The sequence below is a fragment of the Vulpes vulpes genome, chromosome 2 (genome assembly GCF_048418805.1).
Source record: "Vulpes vulpes isolate BD-2025 chromosome 2, VulVul3, whole genome shotgun sequence".
Taxonomy (NCBI): Eukaryota; Metazoa; Chordata; class Mammalia; order Carnivora; family Canidae; genus Vulpes; species Vulpes vulpes.
This window is the reverse complement of record NC_132781.1, coordinates 30,266,539-30,294,448: the sequence shown is the minus strand read 5'-3', so window position 1 is coordinate 30,294,448 and position 27,910 is coordinate 30,266,539. Positions and strand designations below refer to the sequence as shown.

Below are 27,910 nucleotides of genomic sequence, written 5' to 3'. Positions count from 1 at the left end.
CTCAGGGTTTCTTAGTGATACCGACTTCTCCCATGGCAGACAAGGAAAGGTGTTTAAATCCGCCCTGGAGCCTCGCACAGTAGCCAGGGGAGCGCAGGCCCTCGAGGCGGTGAAGGAATACACGAACAGAGCTACGAAGAAATGGATGGTGAAGACCGAACGAATGCCACAGAGCCAGGGCTAGAGCGCGGACAGAGCCCTGGTTGGCTGCTACCTTCTTCACCACTGCGTTTCAGCCTTGGCCTACCTCCTCCCGTGCAACTTCTCTCCCCCTGGCCTCGGCCTCGCGGGTTTGTCCAAGTCCGCCCCTTCCAGGAGGGCACCGCCTGCCCCGGCCGCAGCCTCTCCTGGCCCCGCCCCTCCGCCACGAGGCCCCGCCCCTCCGCCACGAGGCCCCGCCCCCTCGCCCGGACTCCGCGGGATGAATGGCAGCTTTGCCGCCGCGCCGCTCGGGGCGCTGATTGGCCGCCCGGCGTGGTGACGCGCCGGCGGCCGCGGGCGGACGCAGTGGGCGGAGCTGGCAGGGGTGGAGCCGGGCCCGGGGCGGGGCGGGGCGCGGGCGCCCGGGGGCGGAGGAGCCGGGAGGCGGGAGGCGGGAGGCGGGAGGCGGGAGGCGCCGGGGCCGTTTAAGCGGCCTCCCTCCCGCCCCCAGCCGCCCGGTCTGGCCCCGGCCCTGCCCCGACCCCCGGCCCGGCCCACGCCGCCCTGCCCGGCCAAGCGGTCCGCGGGGCACGCGGGCGGCCTCCGGAGCAGCCCAGGCCGATGCGGGCCGCGCGCCCTGCCGCCGGCGCCGACCAGACGGAGCTCCGCGGCCCCGACAAGGAGCGGAGGATCAATGCGGTTCAAGAGCCGATTCCAGCGGTGAGAGAGGGATGGCGCCCCTGCCCCGCCGCTGCCGCCAGCGGGTCCCAGATCCCGCCTCGTCCGGCGCGGGTCCGGGCTGCTTACCTGGATGCATCATCCCCCGCGGAGCCCGCACCTGGCGGGGGGCGGGGGGCGGGGGTGGGGGCAGCTCCCGGGGCGGGTTCCCCCCGTGCGGCCCCTGGGCGACCCCCGTCCCCCGAGGACCGCGATCTGGTGCGTGGCCCGGGTTCCCGGACCCCGAGCCTGCCCCCCTTCCAGGCGATCGCGTTGCTCACCCCACTTGATCCCGCCGACCCCCGTCCCGCCAGGGCTCGCGCCCTTCCCTGCAGACCGGAACCCCGGCCGCAGACGCCGACCCCGGATCCTCCGGCCCTGGCTCTGGCCTCCACCCCTCGTTCCCTGCTTTGGGGGCGCGCGGCACAGGGGCCGGGCAGCGGCTGCGCCCTGCGGCGAGATTTGTCGACGCGGGTGCTGGGTGTTCTGCTGCTTTGTCTGCGATCGGCCCTAGCCACGGGGAAACTGAGGCATGCTCCCGTGCTGCAGCCTGGCGGGCCGGGGCCGGGGCCGGGGCCGGGGCCGGGCCTTGCCCGTGCTGTTCGCTTGCAGGGATAGCGTCCAAGGGCGGTGCTGTGTCGGGCACTGCAAGGGGCAGGTTAGCCTTCGGGTGGCGAGAGCTGCTGTGGAGGCGCCCGTGTTCGCAGACGAGGAGGAGGAACCGAGGAGGCGCCACCGGAAGGTTGGCCGGCAGCTCCTGCACGGGAGGGCCGGGGGGGGGGGGCAGCCCCGGGAGGCGCGGGGGCCTTAATCCGGACTCGGGTCTCTGACTTTAGCAACGGATGGAGCCTGGCCCATGGTTCTCAGAGGGAGCCCTGGGCCTTCTCTTTCCCCCCTTTTAATGCTTCTTCGTTCTAAGTGGGTGAAAGTTCATCGCCCCTGTGTCTCACTCTCCATCCTTTGTCTGAATCTGTCAGCCGTGGCCCCATTCCCAGACCTTCGCTAGTGTGCAGTGATGGGGAATTTGAAAGAAGCCAAGAAACGCAGGAAAAATCTTCCAAGGAGGGTATTGTTAAGTGTTCCACACATTGTATTTCAGAATTTCAGACTGCACTTTTTTCCCTTTCCAACTCCTTAATCCTTTGATGCCCACTCACCCCATTATGCTTCTTTCTTCTCATTCCTCCCTCAGTCCCAAAGGGTAAAGGAGCCAACAATGCACATAGAAAGAGTTGAGGTGGGCTGTGCCACTAGAAGAGTGATGGGTTTGAAGACTTGGGTTAACTTCTGAATATTGCTCATCACTCAGGGTGTTAAATGCCTGGCACTGTTCCCGTGGTGGGAACAGATCAGTGCCTGCCTGTATCGGCAAAAAGGACTGTCTGGCTTCAGAACATGAAGTCAGGAATGAGGTTGGAGGGGCTTTAAGGCAGAAAGTAACATACATGCATTCAGGCATGATTGGTAAAGCCCTGTGCATGTGGTTTGTGTGATTTGGTTTTACTTCTTTGAACATCTGTGCTCTTCCTGTTTTCAGAGAACAGTGGCAATATTCTGTGAAATTACCCTTCTTTATTTGATTGAATTTGTATTTCTTTCCTATCCTTTGAATAAAAGCCCCCCCACCTTCCACTTTATTTTGCACAAACATTAAAACAACGTTAAGAGAAATGGGGAAAAAAACAACAAAACACCTTCATTTCAGATCCTACCTTCTTAGCTGATTGAACTACTCTGCTGGATGCTAACCTACCCAGTCTTTATTATCAGTGTAGTAATGTGATTTTGTGCTCTACTTCATTCATTTAAAAATGAAAAATAGAGGCATTTTATTTTGGTGTGGCATAGACATTGTGTAATTTTCTCAGTAACTGCACGCTATCAATGGATATTTAACATTTATTTTCTTGATGGCACCTACACCTACCCTGATTTTCTTTGAAGATTGAATGATAGCATAATTTCTTATTTTTCTGTTACAGACAAAATTGGAAAGCCGTTTCTCAAAGTAAATTTGATCTTGGACATAAAGCCTGCAAATACAAATTAACAAAAAAAGTACTGATTTTTATGGTGTACAACATTAAAATGCTGGGAGTACTATTCATCATCTCTTAGAGCCATGTTCCTTATATATCTTTTGAGCATCCAGAAAAGTTATAGGTAGGTAGATTACAGAGAAACTGGAGGGAGGGACCTACTGTCTTTGAATGCATGTGCCACCTCTCCTGATAGATTCATCAGGACTCCCTTGAAGAGCATCTGATTGCAGCAAAAACAATTCATTAGGCCATAGTTTGTGGCTATGCCTAAGTGACAAGAAATGAACACCTTTCTGGTTTGTTCATAATGGAAATTTGGTGGTCATTGTGGCTTTGGATAAATTTCCAGAGTTCTGCCTTTTCTGCAGAGGAAAGCTGTGAGGAAATTTAGCCCACTGTCTTAAGTGGAGGGCTTTTAAGCATGCTTGGCTTCTCAAAAAGTTTAGGATGTGGAGAAATGCCACTGGGACACAGAGCGTATTTTCTCTTGCTTTATCCTTTCCACATCTGCGTCTCCCTACACCCTCCTCTCCCAGAGTCATTTTCTCTTATCACTGCATCCCTGGCTGATTAGAATAATTGCTTACATTTATTGAGTGCTTACTTGTGCCAGGCAGTGACTGGGTGTTTGTGTATTACTCATCTCATTCTCAACTCTAACCCTGGAAGACAGGTATTATACCCATTTAATAGACAAGCAAATAGGGTTGGAGAATAAAAGGGAACTTGCCATAGTCACATGGCTAAGAAAGGGCAGATCGGTTTCAATTCAGTTTCCTGTCTCTCTCCACCACCCATACTGCCAGTTCACCTTTTTCTGTCTCCCTGCTCAGGCAATATCATGTGTACAGTGCGGAGGCCCAGGACCCACAGAGCTTCTGTATGGTGGTGTTGGTGCATACTCATTTCTCCAGTCTTGGCCACTGAAAATCCGAGGAAAAGTATGCTCCTTGCCTCAGTGCCAGCCTTGTGACCACTGGTTAGCTTTAAACTGATGATGTGATAAAGTACCTTATTCACAAGTGTTAGGGTCTCCCAGCACTGCCTGTTGCTTTTTTTTTTTTAAACACGTGTTTTCAAAACATTGAATTACAGGCATGGGGTAGTCTTCTTATACATATGCCTTCTCCCTTATTTAATTACTATGTTAAATGTTTTCCACCACTATCACCACCTCTGGCATTGGACACTTTTCCAGAACACCATGCTCACTCATAAACTGGCTAATATAATAAGATACTAAGCCAGTAGGAGTTGACTTATGTTGCTCCATCAAGTGCTGTTTGAAAGAACCTTGGAATATCCATGGTTTTAGCCTTTAAGAATTTTCTTTTCATGAGACTCAAGGTTCTTTTGGTCCTAAGACTGCCTATTTCTCTTTGTTACATACAGAACCTATTGGATCCCTAGTGAAAATAACTGGCATTGGGATATCTCTCCCTTAGATAAAATAGTTAACAACAGGCAGAATTTTTCTTTTTTTCTTTTTTATTTATTTATTTATTTTTAGAATCTTTCTTTCTTCTTTCTTTCTTTCATTCATTCATTCATTCATTCATTCATTCAGCATTTACTTACTAAGTTCCAGCAAGAAGTTGGGTATTGTGCTTGGGATTGGAAATGAAATGGCAGACAAAAAGGCTATGGAATTCACATTACAGTGGGGAAAGATGAAAAAAAAATGCTCAAGTTGAAAAAACCTGATTTTTACTAATTGTAATAAGGGCTCTGCTAGGTTGGGGAAGGCTGAAATGATACTTTAGGTAGGATGGTCAGGAAAGGCTTTGAGGGAGTGATATTTAAGCTGAGCTTGACAGGTAAGGAGGGTTGAACCTTCTGGAGAAGAATGTTATAGGCAAAAATAAACAGCAAACACAAATGCCCTAAGCCAGACAAGACCTTGGTGGTTTGAGGAGCAGAAAGGATGTGGTGTAGCTGGAGGGTGGAGAGTGAGAGGAAGGTGGCTTCCTGAGGCTGCAGAAGCAGTGGGCCCAGCTTGTGGGCCACTTGGGGAAGCCAAAGGCAGGTTTTAAGCCAAAGTTGGGATATGTGCTGTGATCTGGTTTTCATAGACTATTGTGACTGCTGAATCAAGAAAAGAGTCTATATGGGGACAAGCAAGGAGACTGGTTAAGAGATTCATGTTTGTATAGACTGGAAATGTAAATGTCTTGATAGGTAAGGTAGGGTCTGTGGAACTGTAGAGAGGTAGGCTGATCTGGAATATATTGGGAAGTAGTATTGACAATACTTGTATTTGGAGAAGGGGAATACATAGGAATCAAGGACAACTTCTGGGATTTGACCTTGGGCCTCACAGATCTGCTGGTCGGTCACAGATCTACATTCAAAAGGCACACTGCTTTGGGCTATCTGCTCTTTCCTTTTTTTTATATATATTTATTTTATTTTATTTATTTATTTTATTTTATTTTATTTTATTTTATTTATTTTATTTTATTTTATTTTATTTATGACAGATGGGGGGGGTGGGCAGAGATACAGGCAGAGAGAGAAGCAGGCTCCTCACATGGAGCCTGATGTGGGACTCGATCCCGGCATTCCAGGATCATGCCCTGAGCCAAAGGCAGACGCTCAACCACTGAGCCACCCAGGCATCCCTCTGTTCTTTCTCTCAAGGTTTTGAAATTTTGTCATGGGGGATTGGAGGCTTAAGAATGCTGGGTAAGGGGGAAGCAAGAGAAAGTGTTGAAAGACAGAGCTAGGAGATGAGAAAACCAACCTGACTAAAAATAGTTTTATTAGGGGTGCCTGGGTATCTCCGTTAAGCATCAGTTTCTTGGTTTTGGCTCCGGTCATGAACTCGGGGTTCTGAGATTGAGCTCTGCTTCTGGCTCAGTGCTGTGCATGGAGCCTGCTTTAGGGTCTCCCTCTCCCGCTGCCCCTCCCCCCCTCAAAAATAAAATAATAGCTTTTTAAAAGTGTGTTTTCCATACTCAGGACTAAATCACCTTCCCTCAAACCCTGTAAAAATATTAGTGGATACCCTCTTCTAGCATCAGATAACTGGATAACCCTTAGGGTTACTCAGCCTTAGGTAGAGGCGGCTTCCATAAATGGGTGCTGTTTTCTATAACACTTGAGAACCTTTTTCATTCTTTTTTGGGGAAGAGAATAGAATAGGTTCAGTGAGTGGGAGTTAATTTGCATTTTACTTCTGCTTTTCCATTTAGCTTTTAGGAATGATTCCTTCAGGAGGCTCTGTTGGAGGCTTGATTGTACCCTGGCAGATGAGAGAAATGGGGAAATTGCATTGTAAATTTCTCAGCAGAACCCATTGTGGGGTGGTTTTCAGTGAGCTCCAGACGGTGATGGGCTCCTTGCAGACTTGCTCTTCTCTTGCCTTATTCCATGAATCTGGCTCTGGCCATAAGAGACTACCTTTAGTCACATGGGTGGGATATTTTTCTCTACAACTTATGAGTTTATTTTTATCCTGAGTGATTCCAGGTGGGCAGGGACTAAGCTGTCACAAACATGGCCACCCAGCTTCTTTGCTTTTAGGAGAAAATGTGAAAGTCTATCCCTGTTGCTGTGTAATGGCTTGACTATTTTTAGATTGGGCTGCCAGAGATATAAATTGCTATTTTAGTCTTCAGCCTGGTGGTGGGTAGACAAACCCTACTTACTGTGCCCTAAACAGAACACTCTCAATATAATCTAGTCTCTACCATCTTGGAGCCTTGCTCTTTAAGACCCTTTAAAAATTCCTAATAGGGTATGCTACTTATAGCTCTGTTGTTATGTCTGGGGGTAATGATGAGGTACATCCTTGAATGCTTGGGATGCCTTTGAAGCATTCTTCTCAAGAGTGCAATTATTTTCCTTTTTACTAATAAGAGCTATGTAGCAACACTCTTGTCCCTTAGGAAATTAGTAAAATTACTTAAAGGATTAGCAGGGGAAAAAAGGCTTATTTTTATCTATGTGCAAGAATAGCTTGGATATATTATGGAGCTGTTAACTGTATGCTTCTCTTAAACAGTTTTCAAACCATCTGGCAAATTTCATTCAATACCGTATATTCTGCACACTAGTTAGATAACTAACCCATTGGTGGTCCAAGAGAAATATCTTCACTGTCCCAGATTAATTCCGCAATGGATTTTCCACCTGAACTCTGTGTATTGGGTTAACAGGAACTGCCACTTTCTTATTTATTTGCTCTAAGGATAACAAGCCCTTTTATTTTTTAAAAAAATATTTATTTATTTTATTTTTGTTTTTTAAAGATTTACTTATTAGAGAAAGCAGGAGCAGAAGGAAGAGGCAGAGGGAGAGGGAGAAACCAAGCTCCCCATTGAGCAGGGAGCCCAATGTAGGGCTCCATCCCAGGACCCTGGGATCATGGTCTGAACCGAAGACGGACACTTAACCTACTGAGCCACCCAAGTACCCCTAACAAACAGGCCCTTTTAATTCAGGGAGAAAATGCTAGTCTTTTGTTCCTAAGCCAGGCACTGTTTAGGATGGCTTGACCATGTGCTTCAGACCTGGTTCTGCCATTTGGTTCAGCCTGGTACCATTTTTCATCATGGTAATAAAATAAAATATAACTAGTCAGAACTCAGTAGCATCAGGTGACTCTCCCCTTTTCCCCATCTTAAACTAGCTCATGCAAAAGGATAATTTAATTTATAATAGCTCAAAGCCTGTTGATGTCTTGCAGGCCCTAAGCACAGGAATGCAGCAGGGCCTCTGAGACCTGAGTGCTGTTGGATCTCTTCTACCTCTCTTTGTTTCTCTGCATCTGCTTCTTTTGGGCAGCTGCTTTTTTATCTTCCTGAATTTACATCTGCCTTTCCAGAGAACAGACAGACTAAGCCAGCATCCTTCATGAAACATGGCACGAGTGTGGGTTGGGTTTTGGAGGATCCTCATCTACACACTGAAGTGGAAGGATGCTGTTCATATCATCAGGTCCCATGATAGTCACGGTTTTCACCTATTCATGCTATTTCCACAAAGTGGGCCCAAAGGGAATTATGGAATATGGGTATGCGTCTATATGTATAACAGATTTTGATATTTAGATCCATACGTACATTTGTGTGTATGTATGAATTTTATAGCCAGAATATTAGGTACTAGTTATATATTTGGATTTGAAAGCAAACTGTTTTTAACTCTGGAAGAATTCAGGTAAAAACATACCTCCAGTTTAGGTGACTTAGAGGCAGCCAGGCATCATTTATTTAAGCTGTCTGGTGCTGGAACAGGTAATATGATATAGGGAAACTAGTTGTATGGGCCTGCTGATCGTGAAACATAGGGTGTAAAGATTTATAAGCTTTATACATTTCGAGAGAGAAAATTGAAACCTTGCATTGTATCCCTTTCCTTTGAATGGCAGTTACTGGCATTTGTAAAGTTTAGAAAAATTCCCTTGCCTTCTTTACCTAGGATTTAAGATGTGGTTATGCCTTTTTTTAAATTGTTTGTTTTGGTTTGGTTTGGTTTTGGTTTTGGTTTTAGCATGGGGGGTTATAAGTTGAAGGGGGGTAGATATGATTGATTTCTGTTTGTTTTTGGTCGGTAGAGGTTTTTCTTTTGAGCAAACTGAAAGAATACTTAATCCAATAAATTAGGGCATTTGCTTTCGGATCATGGCTGTTGGCTCAGTTTACACCTGTTTAGTGGCTTTGGTCTTATTCCTGTAACTAGGTATTTCCAGCAGTGCCTCTTCAATTAGAATAGACCAAACGATACTGGCAGCCTTCCCCATTGTTCTTTATACACTTAGAGCTTATTTCACGTGATGTCTTTTTGTTTGTCCAGGTTCATGAACCACCGGGCCCCAGCCAATGGCCGCTACAAACCAACCTGTTACGAACATGCTGCTAACTGTTACACACATGCAGTGAGTACACATTCTGCCCTTTGCATCCTTCCCAGAGGACTCTGGTGGGAGGAGGGGCAATTATCTCTAAGACCCTCCGCTCATAGTTGGATGTACCTATCTATCTCTGTGACCTCACCTACCACAGCATGAGTGCTCTGACCTACTCCAGCTCTGTCCATCCTAAACTGATTTTCGCTGACAATATCTTCTTTAAAATAATAAAAATAGTGAATTACCTTAGTTCTAGGAAAGCCAATGAAAACTACTTAGGAGGACTACCGGCTCTGGAATGAAGAGAATCACCTTTTCAAGACAGTCAGCTGTGTTCATGTGGCAAGGAAGATGCACAGATTTGTTAAAAAAGATTCTTTTTCTTACTAAGTGATCCCTTGAAACAGGTAGCCATACTGTCCCAACTTCCACAGCATCCACTTTTCAGAGCAGATGTTACTCCACATTGTTGAAGAAAAAGCTGATTTGATCCCTAAATTCTTAGTGAACTTTTTTCTTCCTAATAAAAGCAAAACATGCTCATTTTAAGAAACTTAGAAAATACCGAAGAATGTATAAAAAAAATAATAAACAGCCCAGAGATTGATTAATGCTTTGGTGCATTTCTTCTCTTTGTGTGTGGTGTTTATGAATATGTATTTTCTTAGTTTTCCTGTTAATGTGTTATTGACATTGTCTTGTGTCATTATAAATTTCCCTTTGTCTATGGTTTCATTATTCTCTTTGAAAGTTGCATTTAGTGAGACTTGAAGGAAAGGAGGTAGCTGCTATATAGTATGAAGATAAGAAAAAAAGGAGGCCAATCTAATCCTTTCATGAAGAGTGTTTAGAACAAGTTCATGTAATTATTTTAGATAGTGTTAGTACAACACATAGTTTGTATACATATGTCATTAGAATAAAATTTGCTTGGATTCTAGTCGTGCCTTTTCATGTCTTTAATCTTCTTCCCCAAAGAATAATCATAAGGTTTTCTGTAAAGAAACAGTGATGCCAGGCAAACCCCAAATAAACTGGTTTCTAGTAGATTCCTTTATAATCTAATAGATCCATGCCACTGGTCATTCCTTAGCTAAATCAAATTTTATGAAGAATCTGTTTTATATATTATAGTAGTAGAATTCAGATAATACTTATTAATACTGAAACATCATCCCAATTTATCACCGGATGTCCTTTTGCCTTAAGGAATAAAAAGACCTTTATTTAAATAATTAATATGCTGGAATCTCGCCAAAGAGGAAAAATTAATACCTGACTAGCCTGCCCTGAATTCTGTAAAAGAGCTACAGTAATGAAATTTGGAGTAACCTCTCTAATGTACAATCTCCCCGGACCCATAGCTTAGATTCTGGGGACAAGAAGGATTTGCTGGAATTCTTTAGACTTGATCTACTCCTGTCTGCCTTAGTGACACAGTTATGTCAAGTGAGCTTTGAGCAGAGGATCAAAATGTTTAGACCAACTTGGACTAAAGAATGCATGGTCTAATTTATCTTCTATACCTCTCAGGATATCCATCTTTTTTTTATTCTTGACCAAATGTTTGATGAATTTAACAGCTAAAAGTAAAATTATTTCCAAAGATAATTATCCACAGGCCCATAAGGAAAAGTTTTGTATTTGTATGTGTATATTTAAGTCTAGGGCAGGATTAGGATATGAGGAATGTAAAAGTTTGAATAATAATTTATTCAATATATATAATATATAATATGTCATATGTATGATATATAATTAAAAAAGACTTCCTTTTCTTATTGTTCCAGTATACATCCATTATTTTTTCTATTTATCAACAAAGCCCTGATGAAAGTTACAGGTACAGTGTACCATAATAGTTTCCATACCACTGACCAATAAAAGTAATCAATAAAGTTTTTGTTAATTAGCATTATATTGAGCACTTAAAATATAATATGGTTTGACTGTTGAGATGTACAGTTCGCCTTTAGGAATATTTTTGCTGGAGATGGACCTGAATGATCCCTTATGTCTTTTGGGTATGCTGTAAGTTAAGGAATACTTGTATAAAACAAAGTTAAGGAAAAACTGACAAAACCTCCATGTTAATTTTTTAGGACAGAAAATATCATCTTACTAAATTTACTAAACTGTATCTCTGAGTTTTGACTTTCATAGAGCAATAAAATTTCTACAACAGACAAAAACTTCCATTGTCCTCATTTCATTAAAGAGAGAGGATACTTTAACATGAGAAAGTAGAAAGGACATAATCTCAAAATACATAAAGTTCTGTCTTACGAAAAACTACTGTCTTTAATTTTCTCATACCATCTGGGCCAATGAAAACTTCAGCATTTGAATATTCAATGCTGATCTTATCTAGAGGATATGATATTTTGTTGCAATAGGGCAGACGTAGGTGTTGGGGACAAAAAGATTGCTCAAGTTTGCATTCTTTGCCAGGTATGCTTATTCTCATATCTAATAAAAGTTTATTTTTCCTGAGGATGTCCATTATTATAAAATGTTTACTACTCTTCAATTTTACAGGAAACCAAAAACTAAAAAGATGAAGTCCTCAAAAAAAAACTAATCATACTCCTACTCATGATAGACACTGAAATTTTTGTTCATGACTATAAACTTTGGCACAGAAAACAAAATTCTCTGTAAGATTATCTCTTAAAATTACTTGAATAGGTATGAATGGGTTAGTCTTGCTTACTTGAAAGGTGCTATTAAAAATGAAATAACCCCCTAATGCTTTCACTTTGCAGTAGTTCCCAGATTGGTGGAATGTACAGATCCAAACTAAAAATCAGGACCTATGATTGCACAGTTGATTTTGTGTATGTGGTGTACATTTTAATACTTATGACCTCGATTCATTCACTTAACCCTTTGCTGAAATGTTGAGATTTCAGTAGATCATGGGGGAAATAGGAAAGAACATTTAAAAGTATGCCCTCCCTGAGAAATCTGGATACATGCTTGGCATTTGAATATTTTAAGTGCCTACTTTATTTTTATTTATTTATTTTATTTTTTTAAGATTTTATTTATTTATTCATGAGAGACACAGAGAGAGAGAGAGAGAGAGAGAGGCAGAGACACAGGCAGAGGGAGAAGCAGGCTCCCTGCAGGGAGCCCGATACGGAACTCAATCCTGGACGCCAAGATCATGCCTAGGCCGAAGGTAGACGTTCACCGCTGAGCCACCCAGAGGTCCCAAAATGCCTACTCTAAATCACATTAGAGAATAGGATGAAATATATTCTTGTGTAATGAAATTAGGATAAAAAACAACTGCCTTGCAACAGTTGAGTAATGCTGCCTCCTTTACCTGCTTATTTGTGTACTGATTGGTGGGCACTGTTCCTGGGCCCTAAACAGCACTTGCTGTCCCCAGGGCAGCCACCAACCACCCCATCTGGCTCTTGTTAGGATTACCCAGGAGAGGCAAGTGTTTAAAATGATCTTTCTAAAATTTGTCCCTGGGAATCCTATGTAATTTTTAAAAAGATTTTATTACTTGACAGAAAGCGCGAGCACAAGCAGGGGGAGTGGCAGGCAGAGGGAAAGGGAGAAGCAGGCTTCCCACTGAGCTTTGAGCTGGATGCAGGGCTGGATCCCAGGACTCTGGGATCGTGACCAAAGGCAGACACTTAACTGACTGAGCCAGCCAGGAGCCCTGAAACCTATGTATTTTTAACAAAGTTCTCAATATAGTAAAACCTAGGATATTTTCTTTGCCTTTCCCTCAGTTCCTCATTGTTCCAGCCATCGTGGGCAGTGCCCTCTTGCATCGGCTGTCGGACGACTGCTGGGAAAAGATCACCGCATGGATTTATGGGATGGGCCTCTGCGCCCTCTTCATCGTTTCCACAGTATTTCACATTGTGTCGTGGAAGAAGAGCCACTTAAGGTACCATTTGTGGCCTGCCCATTCGCCAGATCAGAATAGCTGACCCAGGCTAGCCTCCCATACCAGCATGTTTCAATCAGGTCGAGCTACGGAGTGGATAGACCTTTTCTTGCCTTGTGGATTATAATGCTGTGCCGTTATCCAGGAAGATTCCTATGGATTGGACAGACTTTGAGAACCCCCATATGTATCTAAGAAAGCAGGCATTACTCATAAGCCACCAACAAAATTGCACTGCTTCCCTGGGACTTAGAATGTAAAATCCTGAGACTTGTCCTTTAAGGTTGTCAACTCACCAAGGACACCATAAGAGCACAGCAGCTGTGGGGTAGTGACTAAGTACACTGACCTCGGAGTGCGCCCAGCCCTGCCACTTAGCTCAGTGTCAGTTGCCTGACCCCACAGAGCTGCCATCTCTTCATCACTAAAATGACAATAATGATGCCCGACTCCCAGGGTTTTGCGATGGGTGAATGAGACAGTGCATGCCAAAATGATTTGAAAATTACAAATAACCAGGGCTTGTAATGTAAGGAGGTTGGCTACAGTTTGGGTTTATTGTTTTGCAAAGTTCAGCTTTCAGAATTAGGTCCTGTGTATCTTACTCAAACAGAATTCACATGTTTTGCTACTATTAGCTGTCAAGTACTTTGCAAGGCATACCAGGCCTGCTAGCCTCCTAATAAGAAGGACATGAATGCATTCCTCCTCTGAGTGAAGGATTAATTTGGGGGAATCTGAAGCGAGAAGCACACCATTTAGTAGCTTATGGAATGGATTCTGTACAACCTGAAAGTGCAAAATTTTGTTTTGTAAAAGGAGGATTCAGAGCAGACTTAAGAGTGTTTTAAAATACTAGAATATAGCTTTTGGTTTTACAGAATGTCCAAAAGCATCTCAAACTATTCAAACAATCAATTATTAAAAAGACATGCTTTATCTAAGAATAGGGTTTGGGATTCATGAGGTGATTACTGGTCTCCTTATATGTAGAGTCATAGTGTCAGAGTGAGAAGGATCCTTAGGGGTTATCTAATCCAAACCCCTTATTTTTCACCTGAGGAATCTGAGTCTCAGAAGTGGCTTGCCTTGCTCCGGTCAGTAACACCAGCTGAGTCTGATTGTCCCAGACTTCTGACTCCCATACCCCTCTCAGTATTGCTTAAAGTTCCCAGCTTGCCAGCTTTGCCTATAGGGTGACAGCTTCTTGGACCTAAAATAAAACCACAGCATTGGATCACAAGGGCTTGCTGGGGCATGCTCACAAGAGAGCCTCAAAAGTCTCTGTCTCCCTAGCACACACTGTCACAGGGACCAGAGGCCAGAGTATTTCATTATCTTCCTGGCACAATCCAACGCTTGTGGTTGCCTTGGCTGACTTGGCTTTGATATCTAGATTTCTGAATCAATAAAGAGTTGTAGATACCTACTTCACTATTTAGGGCCTCCCTCCCAGGCTCTGGAGAAGAAAGTGTAATAGAAACCAGGCTTTCTTGAACCTTGAATTAGCACTGCTAGAGTTATAAGTGTGAATTTTTGCTCTGCCCTAAATTTTTTATGTATCCAAATCTAGGCTTATTTAGAAGCAAAAGAATGAACCTTTATTGAGTACCTATTGTGTGCTAGATGCTGTCCTAATGAACACATGGTCTAGGTGATCACACATACTCTTCATACATACTCCTATGATGGAAATGTTGTCGTTTCTATTTACCCTGTGATATAAGTGAGGGTCAGAGAAGCTGGGATGAATCTTGAATAAAATTACAGGTCTGACTTTACCTGCTGTAACAAGTGCATAGCAGTCTAGAAAGCAGAATTGGAAAGGCCCTAGACATGATTAGGAATCACAATCATCCAAAGAGTTTAAAAAATAATAATAATAAAAGATTCTCTTCATCCCTCCATCCTCTATCCCATGTTCTAGCCATTTTAAAAATTACAATCTTCTGGACTAGAGTTTATGACTATATTTTATAAGCTTCCCAGATGATTGTGATAGGCAGTCAAGCTTGAGAAGCATTAATCTAGTGTTTGCTTTTTTAGATCCGAGACCTAAATTATTTTCCCTTTACTAACATATGACTAACAATAGCCATGACTAAAACATCCTCAACTTGCTTTGGTCAACACCGTGTGTGTAGTGAGGCAAAATCTAAGGCCAGCACTCACCCAAGTTATAGGTATCACCCCTTGGACACTGAGAATGGATTCAAGACGATGCAGTGCATTCATACTTTTAAATCACCTTAGTAAAGGGCAGATTCTCTCTATAATCCACTGGTTGGCTAGACCTCAGTGAGCCAGATCTTTGTACACTTCCTGAATTTTCTGTTTTGGAAGGAAAAGCTCACTTAGAAATCCAGGTGGCTACCCATTTGCAGCAAATGTGCCCTTTTTGGTTTTGTTTTGTTACTACTATTCCTAAATTAGTTTTTGAATTTCCTTTATTATAACTTCTTGTATACACTAAGATATTTGAAATGAGAGCTTCTTTGAAGATGTTCTAGAAAGACATGAACTCCTTCATGCCCTACACTATGATAGGCGTTGAAAGATGGTCTGCCCTCAAGGAATTTCATTTTTCTGTTACATCAGATCTAAAAGAAATGTAAAACAGCAGCACAGACAGATTTTGTTTATTTTAACCAGAATAAATTCAGAGCTGATTACTGTGGGGTCCTGCCCCCTGTATCTCATACATGGTGACTTTTGTATGTGCAAGCTTAAAATTAATATAAAGCTTTTACTTGTAGCTTTATATCATTAAAAATAGCTGTGGGACTTTGAGAGCCAAGTTATAACTGCCACAAGAAACTAGAACAGGAGTGGAAATTACAACATAGTGGAATGGTAACCCATGCTGCGAGTCTGAAAATTTTCTAAAAACTTTGTCTAACTTGTTTTTCCCCCCACTAGGACAGTGGAGCATTGTTTTCACATGTGTGATAGAATGGTTATTTATTTCTTCATTGCTGCTTCTTATGCTCCATGGTAAGATCCTGTCTTTCTATTTTTTAAGGTAGTGTTTTTGGGATAGAATGTCTCTCTTCCTTCCCTAACTTCCTCATGTCCCTGCCCCGTGTGTATGTGTAGGGTAGTGCCCCTACCGCACTCCCTCCCACACACACATATAGATGCTTTTTTTAAAAAAACTTGGGTCATATTGTAGATTTTAAGGAAAAAATGTCACTGCTGTTCAGAATATATATCTGGCACTGGATTGTTCAAGAGGAAGTGTTAGGAACTGTGTGCTAGGTAGCACGCTCACTTTCAAAATATGTCACCTTAGCCTTCCACGTTCTTTCTATATACTTCTGCTGCTGCTCAGAATACTTGGAGATCTAATCATTTAAGTGGAAATGCTATAAATATGTATGAGGCAAACAAGCTCACTTTCAAAATTTATCCCATTTGTCTTCAGTTCACAGCACAGTAGCTACTATATATGGAGTGCACTTCTCATTTCATTAGCTGTATGAGTAAGATAACTAATTAATTAGCTATTTAAAACACTTAGTATTCTGGCTCAGTAGGTGGAGGCTGCAGCTTGATTCAGGGGTTGTGAGTTTGAGCCCTGTGTTGGGCATAGAGATTGCTTAAATAAAAATGAAGTACTAAAAACAATAAAATACCTCACATTCTGCTCAATTTTTTAGTCTTTCTGCTCCTTTGGTATACATAAGATAGAATCTTTTGTTTCCTGGAAACCTACAATTAAAGGAACGTTAGATTCCTTCTATCAAGACATGGTTCAGTTTTAAACACTCAGAAATTCACTTTGCTGTAGTCACTAGAAGCAGCAGGCTTCTACATTCTGACTTATGCAGCATCCATCATTACAAAGAAACTTAATTATCTATTAGAGTAAAAAGTGTGTTCTCTCCCTAATTGTCACTGTATTGTAGTTCTGCATCATATTGGAGCAAGAACACTTACAGGATTTGGGGAAGTATTCCACAACTTAAAATAAGGAAATAAAATTTTTAAAAGCTAAAGAATCAAATATTATAGTAAGCAACCTTTTCCCATGTAGTTTTCGATAGGCAGGTGGTGCTTTTTCTGTTTGGAAATAATAATTTTGTAGTGATAGTCAATCAGAATAACATTTGATTTTTTTCTCATAGCTATTCTTAATATGAAATGAATACAAATGAATTTGCAGCATCTTAAAATTCAGGCTTTACAAGAGCCCACAGTTAAATTCTGACAAAATGTCTTTCATAACATATGTTGAGCTAATTCTTCTCATGTTCTGCCTTGGCAGAGAGATGGTAATGGAGATACTTGGTCCATGTATTAGGTATCTGCTGGGGGTAGGTGATCCTGGTTGAGGATTCTGTTCAGGGTTCTTATTAAGCTTTGTAAGCAATCTGCTCCCAAATATATTATCAGAATTAAGCTGATTTGACAGCAGTCTGCCTAATAAGGAAAGTCGGGCATCACAGGTGTGGTGGGACTCATTTCTGCATATCTCCTTTTAGCTGGTTCTATTTTTAAACCACGTTGGAACTAATTCTAAGTCTTAAAGGTCAGCTAACAATTTTATCTTTGAATTATTAATCTTACTGAAATTGCCTAAATACCTCCATGACCTGTTGAATGCCTTTTCATCCTGGTTTTATGCTAGCACTTGCCCAGTTTTCAAGCCTAGAGGAAAACACAGGTCCTATGAATTCCCTTCATTTATCACCTCTGTTCTTTGTTGTCATGTTTACATTTTTTAGGTTAAATCTCCGTGAACTTGGACCCCTGGCATCTCATATGCGCTGGTTTATCTGGCTCATGGCAGCTGGAGGAACCATTTATGTATTTCTCTACCATGAAAAGTAAGAGAAAATAATTTACATTTGATAGTTTTAAAATTAACTGCCTAAATTTTATCTACATTACAACATAATTTGCTTTTTATATTTGTACTTCAGAATAGTAGAAATACATAAACAATATATACTGCTTTTAACAAATCTTCAAAACCATTTGGTATTCATTATTGGTAGATAATTGCTTTGGGAAGAACTGAATGGCACATGTGTGATAGGATGCATTTGAGGGACAAGATGGACTACTATTTTAGTTGGATGTTACTTCACATCCACAGGAGACTTGACCTTATCAGCAAACTAGCCTTATCCTCTGTGATTTTTACTTATCACATGAGAAAAATAACTGCTTTTCAAGCTTTCAGTGAAGATTGAAGTTAATAGATAAGCACCAGAACAACACTCACCTCCCTTTTGGATTCATACCCAAAAGACTTCCAAACTAGGATTCTCTGAGGAAGGGAATATTTGGAAGAGCATCCAAACTCTTAATATCCTAACCATAGGGCACATTTTTTAACCTGTTATTTATAGTCCATAGTCATAAGTGTTAAGCAATATAAAAAGGAAAGCTTATTGAAATTTAGCATCCACAGCCCTAGAGGAGACCTTCAAAGTCATCTATTCCAGCTACATGCTTAAAAAAAATGAAGCCATTTAGGATGTGCATCAAATTAGCAATTAATCTAGAAGTAGGACCCAAGTGTCCTAGTTTCTACTCCATAGCTCTTTTCATTATTTCACATACCTGAACTTGAGAAATTCACAAGCATGAAATCATTGTCCTTGAATGCAGTTTATTAGCTTATCTATTGCTATTGGCAGAATAGCTTTCATATACAAACATAACTTGTGTTTATCATAAAGTATTAAGTTGTTTCTTCTTTTCAGAAGAAAATGGCAGTTTTCACTAACTTCTGACTTTGAAAGTCACTTAAATGCATCTTTGACCACAATTAACAATTCTGAGTAGTGTTATGTAGTATGTATATAAATCCAAGGGAACAGTTTGCTTCTTGGGCTCAAACTTGACCCTAACTTACATCCTTAAATAAAATAGAAAGTAAGGTGAAATAGATATTTTTTCTCCTATTCCAGGCCTCCTTTTATACCAAACCCACAAATCCATTCTTCCCAGTTCCATGATAATAAGGTTACTTCCTGGTGGACTCTGAGTATAAAACATGGAGAATGAGGTGTGATTGGCCCTTGGTTATTTGGTTGGGCAGATATTAGGGAGTACCTAGATTGTGCCAGGTGCTGTGCTAGGCCTTACAAATCCAAATATAAATGAAACTTGGCGACTGCCTCCAAGGAACTTAGAGCTTACTTTGATTAGGCAGAAACGTAAGTTGAATTTTAATACAGTGTGTTTCTTAGCATTTTCAGACATTCTGTAGCCTAATGCAATGAGCCTTACAAGTCAGAGTTTGTGCAGATGCAAAATAGAGACAAAACTAAATGCCCTTTATTCCTTAGGGCTTCCATCCCTTTGCCACTGATAAACCCGGCCCCACACGGCATCTCTGTCCTTCTTCATAATTTCAACTTCTTGTAGCTGTGGATTGGAGTGATGATGAAGGCAAATACTCTGGGATTGGGAGGGGGAAATGCATGGTGGATTGGATGCAATAATAACACTTTTGGTAGCAAACATTTTCCAAATCGCATGTGGCATTTGATGCCATTTCAATCCTGTAAGAAATACTAGTTCATTGTGACTCAACTGTAGTATTTTAATTAGAGGCCCAAAGGTCTCCTACTGGGAAAATATGTTCATTGGAATAGTTTAAGAATTTGCATTTTTCTCTCAAAGGAGGAGGGAAGCTGGTATGGAAATGATCTAAGTATTACAGGAAGATAAAATTAGCTGCCTTTCTATCCTGCAGGTATAAGGTGGTTGAACTCTTTTTCTATCTCACAATGGGGTTTTCTCCAGCTTTGGTGGTGACATCAATGGTAAGAACTGGCTTCATAATTTTAAGTATTTCACCTTATTTCTTTTTGAATTGCTGGGACTCTTCTTTCTGAAGTTATGACGTGTCTATTATTAACTGGAGACTCCAAAGAAAAAGTATATAACAACAAAGTCCCTGCAATCTATAGGAGCTACTGGTTGTAGTTTGGGGAAGTTATATACTGAAGTATGTTTCTTTCCATATAATAATCTTCTGTATGTGTTTCTTTTGGACAACCATTCTGTTCAGCCCACCCCTTCCCTACCCTTCTCCCAAAGAGGCATGCAGTCATCTGCAGATAGATATTTCTGCCTGAATTGTTGGGTGTCTCAACCATAAATCCATGGAGGAGGGTAATTTTTTGGATGTCTTATAATGAAAAAACTATAAATTACTGACTTCCTAAATCTTAAAAGGACCACAAGAGATTGGTTGTGTCAATATTTTATTTAGTATTTCCCAAGTCTTCCCTCTTACTTTTCTTTCACTTACTTGCTTTTAAGTTGTATTATTTCTCTTTCTCAGGAAAGTGACTTTTTTGTTTTTGTTTTTTCTAACTTTACTTGAAAATTTTAAGGACTTTCGTGGGTGGAAGTATAACATTACCTGTAGTAGGTGGTCAGTGTATATATTTTGAACTCCCTTTCAAATTGAATTGCTGTTGAGAAATCCATGTGTATCTATCACTCAGTTTGAAAATAAAGCATATGGTTATAGCCTTGTGATCCTATCCAGCTGGTTACTTTGTACCATTAGCTTATGTAGTGCCATTAGCTCCAGTGTCTTATGCTCTACATTTTTTGGCATTAGCCACTATGTTAATTAAGGAATTCATAATGTATCTAGTTTGAATTCTTTTCTCAGTCTACAAAGGTCAGAAGAATTGTACCTATAATTTCACTCCTGAGCTCATAGGCACATAGGTTCCATTTATAATGGAACATAGGTTCCATTATAAATAACTGGAACCCCAACTCATCATTGGGGGTAATGTAATATGGTATAACATAAGAATGTATATAGCCCCTACCATGGTCACAAAAACACCTGTAAAAGACTTAGGAGCTATAGGTTTGCTTTTCTTTTCTTTTTTCTTTTTTTTTTTTTTTTTCAGAGAATATGTCTTATGAGAATGTCACAAAATATGTTTCTTTAAGGTAAGAGCTTTATGATAGCTGTTGTAATTACCTAGCACCAAAAATAAATATAGTTTAGTTGGTAAAGGCAACAGGGAATAGTGAAGGGGAGGAGATGGATGATGGAAACAAGAAAATCTGCCTTGAAGGCCATATTGTTAGAGGGCAAATCAGGACACCCAAAGCAACATAAAGCAGGGTCTGTACATGTAGGTTACTAATCATTAGAGTGGAACATCAAATAAATTCCCTCGGGGTATCATAGAAGCTGGTTTATCCAGTATTTTTACTAGCCTAAATCTTGGCATTTTCACAAGTTGTACAATAGTCGGTGACTAACGTTTATGATAGTCAAACAGGATAATCCTCATATTTCCCCCCATAGAACTCACCACCCAGCAGGAACCTAAAATTCATATAAATAAAAAGGTATCATAAAGTTTTATAATGTCTTTGGGAAAAGCATAGGCTGCTATGGGAGCACATGACCCAAGCACCAAAGGAAATGATGTTCAAGCTGATTCTTAAAGAGAAAAAAGCCTAGAGATAGTAGGGATGATGCAAATTGGATAGGAAAGAATCTGGCATCAAGGAAGCCCTGGGGAGGGGGAAAGCACCAGCACCTTTGAAGTACTGAAAATAGTTCATTGTTTGGAATATGAGTGTGTGTGTACCTGTTTGAGTGTGCCTCTGCACAAGGTGGATAATTTTGCAGATAGCACAAGTCTTGTGATAAAGCTGGAGAGGGAGATAGAGACCAGATCAAAAAGAACCTCCTAAGCCATCTGAACTAACAAACAGTATGACTGGACACTCAAAGCTTTGGTTCTGGTCAGAATATTGGGCTATCAGACTTACTCTTCTGCTATAAAGAATGATTAAAAAAAAAAAAAAAAACCTGGCAAAAATATTTGAAGCAATTGTTTCTTGGCATTGGACCACAGACACAAGGCTGTGTTCCTTGAGGAAATAGAAAGATGAGCTTCAAATTTGCCCCAATTTTCTCCCTGGGGACACTTTCCAAACTGCAACCAAAAAAAGTGGAACCAGAGAGCAGTAGTCAGGGTAGAGAAAACAGAAATCAGTATTTTAGCTACTGAGCCTGCTGCAGTTTTGGGGTAGGATCCCAGAGAAGAGGGAGCTTCACAGAGAAGTATCTCCAGAAATGTACAAAGGGATTTCCCTGAGTCCTTGCCAAGATACAAAGCTGAACCTGTGCAGGGCAAGACTCTGCATGCCCTGGCCAAGAGTGGCTTTTGGAGAGTTGTGAGATAATGAGCGTCCATAAGTGCCTGGTGCTGAAAGGTTGATCAGAGTCCAGCCAGCCACAGTGGAGAGACCATGCTGAACAACACAGGTGTTCAACTGAACCTAGCAAGTTGACCTCTACACTTAGGAGAAGAACTATTCCAGTTCTAGAGTAAGGACTGTCCTGGAACTATTGTAACAAAGGCCAAAAACAAACCTGAAAAGGATAAAATTGATCCTCTGTACATAAACTGCCAGAACAAAACTCAACATTACTGAAGGGAAGACAGCAAAATCTATATATTAACAGTTTGGCATCCATTTATCCAAATATTACTAGATAAGCAAGAAGCAAGAAAATGTGACACCATGCACCTAAGGAAAAAGCAAGTCAATAGAAATAGATCCAAAGATGACAGAAATGTTGAAATTAGCATACAGGGACTTGAAAACATAATGAGTAAACAAATGAGCCTTAGAAAAGAAATGGAACTACAAAAAAGGAAGTGAGTAGAAATTCTAGATTTGAAAACAGTATATTAAGAAAAACATTTATTGGAGGGGTTAACAACAGATTGGATACTGCAGAAGAAAAGATCAGTAAACTTGAAAATGCATAGACACCTACAGACTGGAAGAAAATATTTGCTTTCTCTGTATGTATCTGGCAAAGGATATGTATATGGAATATGTAAAATAATCCAAATGAGTGATTAAGAATCAATCCTATAAAAGTGGGTGAAACACTTGAACAGACACTTCACAAAGAAAGGTACATGAGCATCCAATAGGCCCTTGAAAAAGTGCTCAACATCATTAGTCATCAGAAAATTAAAATTAAAGTGAAATTAAAATAAAATGAAAATTAAAACCTCAATGTGCTACCAGAATATACCCTGGAGACTGACAACACCAAATTCTGGCAAAGATGTGAAATAACTGGAACCCCAACTCATCATTGGGGGTAATGTAATATGGTATAACTATTTTGGAAAATGGTTTAGCCATGTATCGTAAAATTAAACATAAATTTATGACTTAACAGGTACTACCCAACAGAAATGAAAACATCGACAAAAAGACTCCATAAGGCCCGGATGGAAAGAACTGATAAACAAATTAAATAAATCAAGGGAATGCTAAATAATAATAAAACAGAATGATTGATATAGATAAGCATGTGCAGGAATCTCAGAAATGTGATAATTGTACAAAAAAAGAAGCCAGACACAAAAACAGGCGTACACTATAATTCCATATGTGAAGCTCTAAAACAGATAGACTTAGTCTGTGGTAATAGCAGAAGTAAGAGCAGTGGTTGCCTGGAAGAGATTGTCCAGGATTGGGAGAGGGTGTTGGGCTAGTTGCCTGTCTTGACTGAGGTATGGGTTAGATAGGTGTATGCATTTGTCAAAGCCCATGATGTTCACTTAATATTTATGCATTGCACTCTGTAAATTAATTATCAATTTTTTAAAAATTACCCATTTCCCCCCATTCCTCCCCAACAAAAGAATGTAAGTTCAGGAAACCAGACCACCTTGGTTCACATCCTGATTCTGACACTTAAGCACTACATAGCCTTGAGCAAATTATGTAATCTCTCTGTTTTAGTTTTCTCCTCTGTAAAGATAGGATACTAATAGTACCTAAATAGGGTTGTGAAGATTAAATGAGTAAATATATGGAAACACTTCAAAGAGTGCCTGGGATAAAGTAATAGCACAATGACACAGGTAATGAAGAGAACAGGTTTTGTTTTAGGATTAACTACATTCTGGTTCTCCGAAAGTTGGTAAGTTAAATGTGGTGTTTGAGGAACTGTTACCAGAATATATGTCAGAACCATCCTCTATACTTGGCTTGGTCTCTTGCTTATTGTTTTAGCAGAGAGAAAAAAAAAAGTGGTATCTTTTGGGCTGTGCCCAGCTTTGTGGCTTTGTTCAGGTTACTTCATTCCTCTGGTTCCATTCTCTTCATCTCTAAAATAAGGAGGTTGTGTTATATAAGACGAGTAACTTTTTACTGTTTGGGAATTACATTCCCCTTTGAGAATCTGATGAATACCTTCTAGAAGGTATTCTAGAATCTGATAATCTAGGTAATCTAGAATCTGATGAATACCTTCTAGGTATTCTAGAAAAATAGCCCTAATGCACATACACATAGAATTTTGTATAATTAACAGATATCAGTTGCTTTGTAATCTTTAGGAAATAATAAATGTGTGGTATTTTGGGAGGGGGTTGTTTTGGGGGTTTTTGTTTGTTTTTGATAAAAACCGATCTGGCTGACTTTCATTTTTCAAAGGTTAATGAGAAACCTGTTGTCAGTCGACGTGGGTTGGCTCCTTCCCCATCTTTTGCTCGTACAAAAACCATGGGGTCTTAGTGAACTTCGAAAGGACTGATCCTTACCTGTGGCCCTAGATCCTCACACCTGGCTCTTAGCTCATGATTGTCCGTTGCTGCTGCTGTCTAGGTGCATGCGACCCATTCAGGTTGATGGCTGCGTTAGAGCTTTCCCATGCTCCCAGCTGGACCTGGCTGCAGTCCAAGGCTCCAGGGCTCACAGGCTTGCCCAGGCCTCTGGGACACCCACGCAACCCATCCCCTTCCAAGGCCTTGCCAAAATCTGGCTTGGTTTTCACCACCCTGCAGAACTTGAGACCTTTCTATTCCTAGTCATCAGGAATCCAGGGGACTGATTTGTTCATCAGCCTCCTAAGCCCCGCCTCTGTTCTCTTCCCCTCATTCATACAGCCTAGTTTAATTTTGAAGATGGGCCAAGTCTTCAAGCAGCCTAAAAATTCTCCTTTTTGTGTTATAAAGCACACATGACTGTTAACTTCCTGCTGAGCTAAAAAACACTTGGGCTCATAGACAAAATGGCCCGACAACATCTAGAAGGTCAGGAAGTATGTTATCCTTCCCTGCTGTCTGATCTCCGAGGCCACTTGTAGCTGTAATTTGCCCATGTCAGCCATAAGGAAGCCATAAGCTCACATAAGCAGGGGAATCTCAGCGTAGAACAGAGTTTGAGGAGGATGGGGGAGGTGCAAACCTGGGCCAAGATGTCCATTATAAATGTGGCAGTGTGGATGTGCCTTGGTAGGGAAGGAAGCTCTTAAAGAAGGTGGAAAGTCAAAGATTATACTTGCTTAAAATGAACTCCCGTATCTGGATGGGTTAGAGTCCGCTTCAGCATGCTGTAGGTGAGCGGAGTGTGCTGCTTCTTACAAAGGGGGCCAGTAACCCGACTGCCTGCCCCAATCAAGACAGCCCCCAAGGGTACTCCAGGTGGGTGCATGAGAGACTCAGGTTTAGTTCCTGTTTACAGATCAGGATTCTGTCTGGGAAGCTCCTTCATTGTCCAGCTTTGGGGGAATTGCAGTGATCTCTTCAGTTTGTCACTTCAAGAGTAACATCAAAACCTCTTTCTTTTTTTCCTCTGTTGACAGAATAACACTGATGGACTTCATGAACTTGCCTGTGGGGGCATAATTTATTGCCTGGGAGTTGTGTTCTTCAAGAGTGATGGCATCATTCCATTTGCCCATGCCATCTGGCACCTGTTTGTGGCCACGGCAGCTGCGGTGCATTACTATGCCATTTGGAAATACCTTTATCGAAGTCCTACAGACTTTATGCGACATTTATGACCAATCTGTACTAGGTCTCAAAACCAGTATTATTTCAATTATGGCACTTGGGAGTAGGGTAAGAGCTGAAAATTGCACAGAGGAAAAAAAAAAAAGACAACTGCACTGACTTTCTATCTTTTGAATATAATTACTGTGAAAGTCTAAAAGCTGTGTTCTAGAATTTTCCGCCTCACAGCAGATAAATAAGGTAGTGAATTAATTATTCATTCCATTCCACTATCATGAAGGACTCCGGATAGACTTGGCCAGCCGATGTTTACAAACAGAATTTTGTATTTTAATTTTACAGATTTTCCTACATGATTTTTCTAAATTACTAGGTCAGGTTGTAAAAGTCAGTGCAATAACAAAGATTCCTTTTTAAGAGAAAATTGTTTCTATCACTTTCCCATAAGCTGTGTGAAGAATCATGGACAGAACTTACACTACTTTTACCATGTTTCATCTTGGCATAACATGGTTATTTTTTAAATAGAAATTTTCATTTTTTGTAAATTTTTAAAGAATATTTCATTGAAGCGCATCTGCGTTCCTCATTCATGTGAATTTTTGCAGCAAGCTGTCAACATTCCACAAATGAACAAACATTATACCTCTTCTGATAGTTTTATTAAGCATAGGGGGATTGCCAATTTTTAAAAACTGCGGTTTTCCAAACTTTTCTGCCAACCTCTGACTCTGAATTCCATGCTGCTTTGGGGCATATACTTGACCTAGTTTGGTTTACCAGTGATGGAAAAGTATTTTGATATCATTAACTTTTTCAAAAGATTCAACTTTTTCTCTATGCCTTTGCCATGTTTTCTTCAGGGTCTCTTTCTACAGTGGATGAGTATTCACAACTATATTATGATGGTATTATTAGAGTGGTCATCCACTGAAGATTCCTGAAGAGTATTATGAATTACAGTAAATAGTGGTATTGCCTGTTTGGTGCCCGTCAGTTAAGTCATTGTCACTTAGCTTAATATTATCAGTTTGATACTCATTTTCAGTTGTGGAATTAGATGCACAAATTCACATTCCTATCTTTCCTCTGTATCTCCTGATATACTTTTTTCTTTTCCGTAGAAGAATATTTAAAGCATTGTTTGATAGGTAGAAACTCATGCATCTGTAGTTCATGGGTTATATCCTGGCTCAGTCGAGTGGTATTTAATATATTATTTTTGGTTTTCCTTCAGTGTCTTATATTAAGATTAACATTAGTTGCTTTGTTTATTAATCTCCTATTGGTGTTTTAATAAATGAGATAACCTTGCCTTTAGATCTGTGCTCATATTGACTGTTTGCTAGAATTGGGTTTGATCAGTGGAATAGTTGGTTTAATGACACATTTAGGCTTATTCATTGAAATGTTGTACTATATGGCTTTAAAAGAGGGTTTATTTTGGGTGTACATATTTAGAATGCTCTGATTTAAGTGAATTACATGGGAATGAAGAACAGAACTGGTATTTGCTGATAAATTCTTACATAGGCAAGGTGCCCGGTGATAACACCAACCAGACCACCCCTATCTGCATGATTCTGAACATCCTGATGCCTGTTGTTTTGTGTATATTTTGTTTTTAATATATTAACTTTTGTGGATTCATTTAAAGTCTGCTCAAAAGTAACACTGTTGAAACCACTAAAATGTATGTAAAAAATTGTGCTATAGACTAGAATAAAATTGTTACTTGGATTTGTTCCATTGTCTCTAAATTAGATGACTGTGAAGATGATAATGCATTTTTGAGAGCTTGAGCTCATCTAGCATTTTAATTTGTATACTAGCCTTTTTTTTTTTTTTTGAAAGTCAGTCAACACAAATGCTGCCTGTCATCTCGAACTTTCTAGTCCACTTTTTAATAATTGAAATGCCAGAGCCAATTCAGACATTGAATCACATGTTTTCAGTTTAAAATATGCTAGTTGGGGCCTAAAGATCGTAAATTTTATAAATAATATATCTTTACCAAGAGAAGCCTTTTGGTTTAGTTTATAGAATATACTATAGAGCTGAAGTTACACACTTGTATATTAGCAACCAGACACACATCATATTGCAAGCAAAGCCTGTGAATGTTCAACATCATTCTCCCCTTTTCTACGGTGCAGAAAGCATGGTCAAAAAGGTTGGACTCCTTTCTCCAGAGTCAGGAAGCTGGGATGGGAATGCCATGTCATCACACACATGACTGACTGCATTTTCAAAGTCAGCAAAACAAACCAATCAAGAAACTTGAAAATTCATCCAGCATGAATGAACCTCAGTAAACCCTCAGGCAACCCTCCATCAAACCTAATTTTTTTTTTTTTTAAGATTGTATTTATTCTTGAGAGACACAGAAGGCAGAGACACAGGCAGAGGGAGAAGCAAGCTCCATGCAGGGAGCCTGATGCAGGACTTGATCCCAGGACCCCGGGAT

General features: G+C 40.7%; 1 protein-coding gene across 2 annotated transcripts; it reads left to right on the top strand.

The window, feature by feature from the left end:
• Positions 1–75: 75 nt before the first annotated feature.
• On the top strand, positions 76–27,183 carry MMD (monocyte to macrophage differentiation associated). Of its 2 annotated transcripts, XM_072747514.1 has the most exons (8): positions 76–861; positions 2,841–3,021; positions 8,700–8,781; positions 12,507–12,667; positions 15,587–15,661; positions 17,395–17,496; positions 19,380–19,449; positions 25,293–27,183. In XM_072747514.1, the coding sequence occupies exons 2-8, from the start codon at positions 2,981–2,983 to the stop codon at positions 25,491–25,493; spliced, it is 732 nt and encodes a 243-aa protein (XP_072603615.1). In that variant the 5' UTR covers positions 76–861; positions 2,841–2,980; the 3' UTR covers positions 25,494–27,183. The 2 variants fall into 2 exon arrangements, with proteins under 2 accessions (XP_072603615.1, XP_072603616.1); XM_072747515.1 differs by lacking the exon at positions 2,841–3,021.
• Positions 27,184–27,910: the final 727 nt, after the last annotated feature.

What these genes read in the sequence shown, in the direction of transcription:
- MMD (XM_072747514.1), top strand. Translation starts at nt 2,981, where the DNA reads ATGTTCCTTATATATCTTTTGAGCATCCAGAAAAGTTATAG. An exon ending in AGCATCCAGAAAAGTTATAG is followed by an intron (nt 3,022 to 8,699) that starts GTAGGTAGATTA and finishes TTGTTTGTCCAG; the next exon opens with GTTCATGAACCACCGGGCCC. An exon ending in GCTGCTTCTTATGCTCCATG is followed by an intron (nt 15,662 to 17,394) that starts GTAAGATCCTGT and finishes TACATTTTTTAG; the next exon opens with GTTAAATCTCCGTGAACTTG.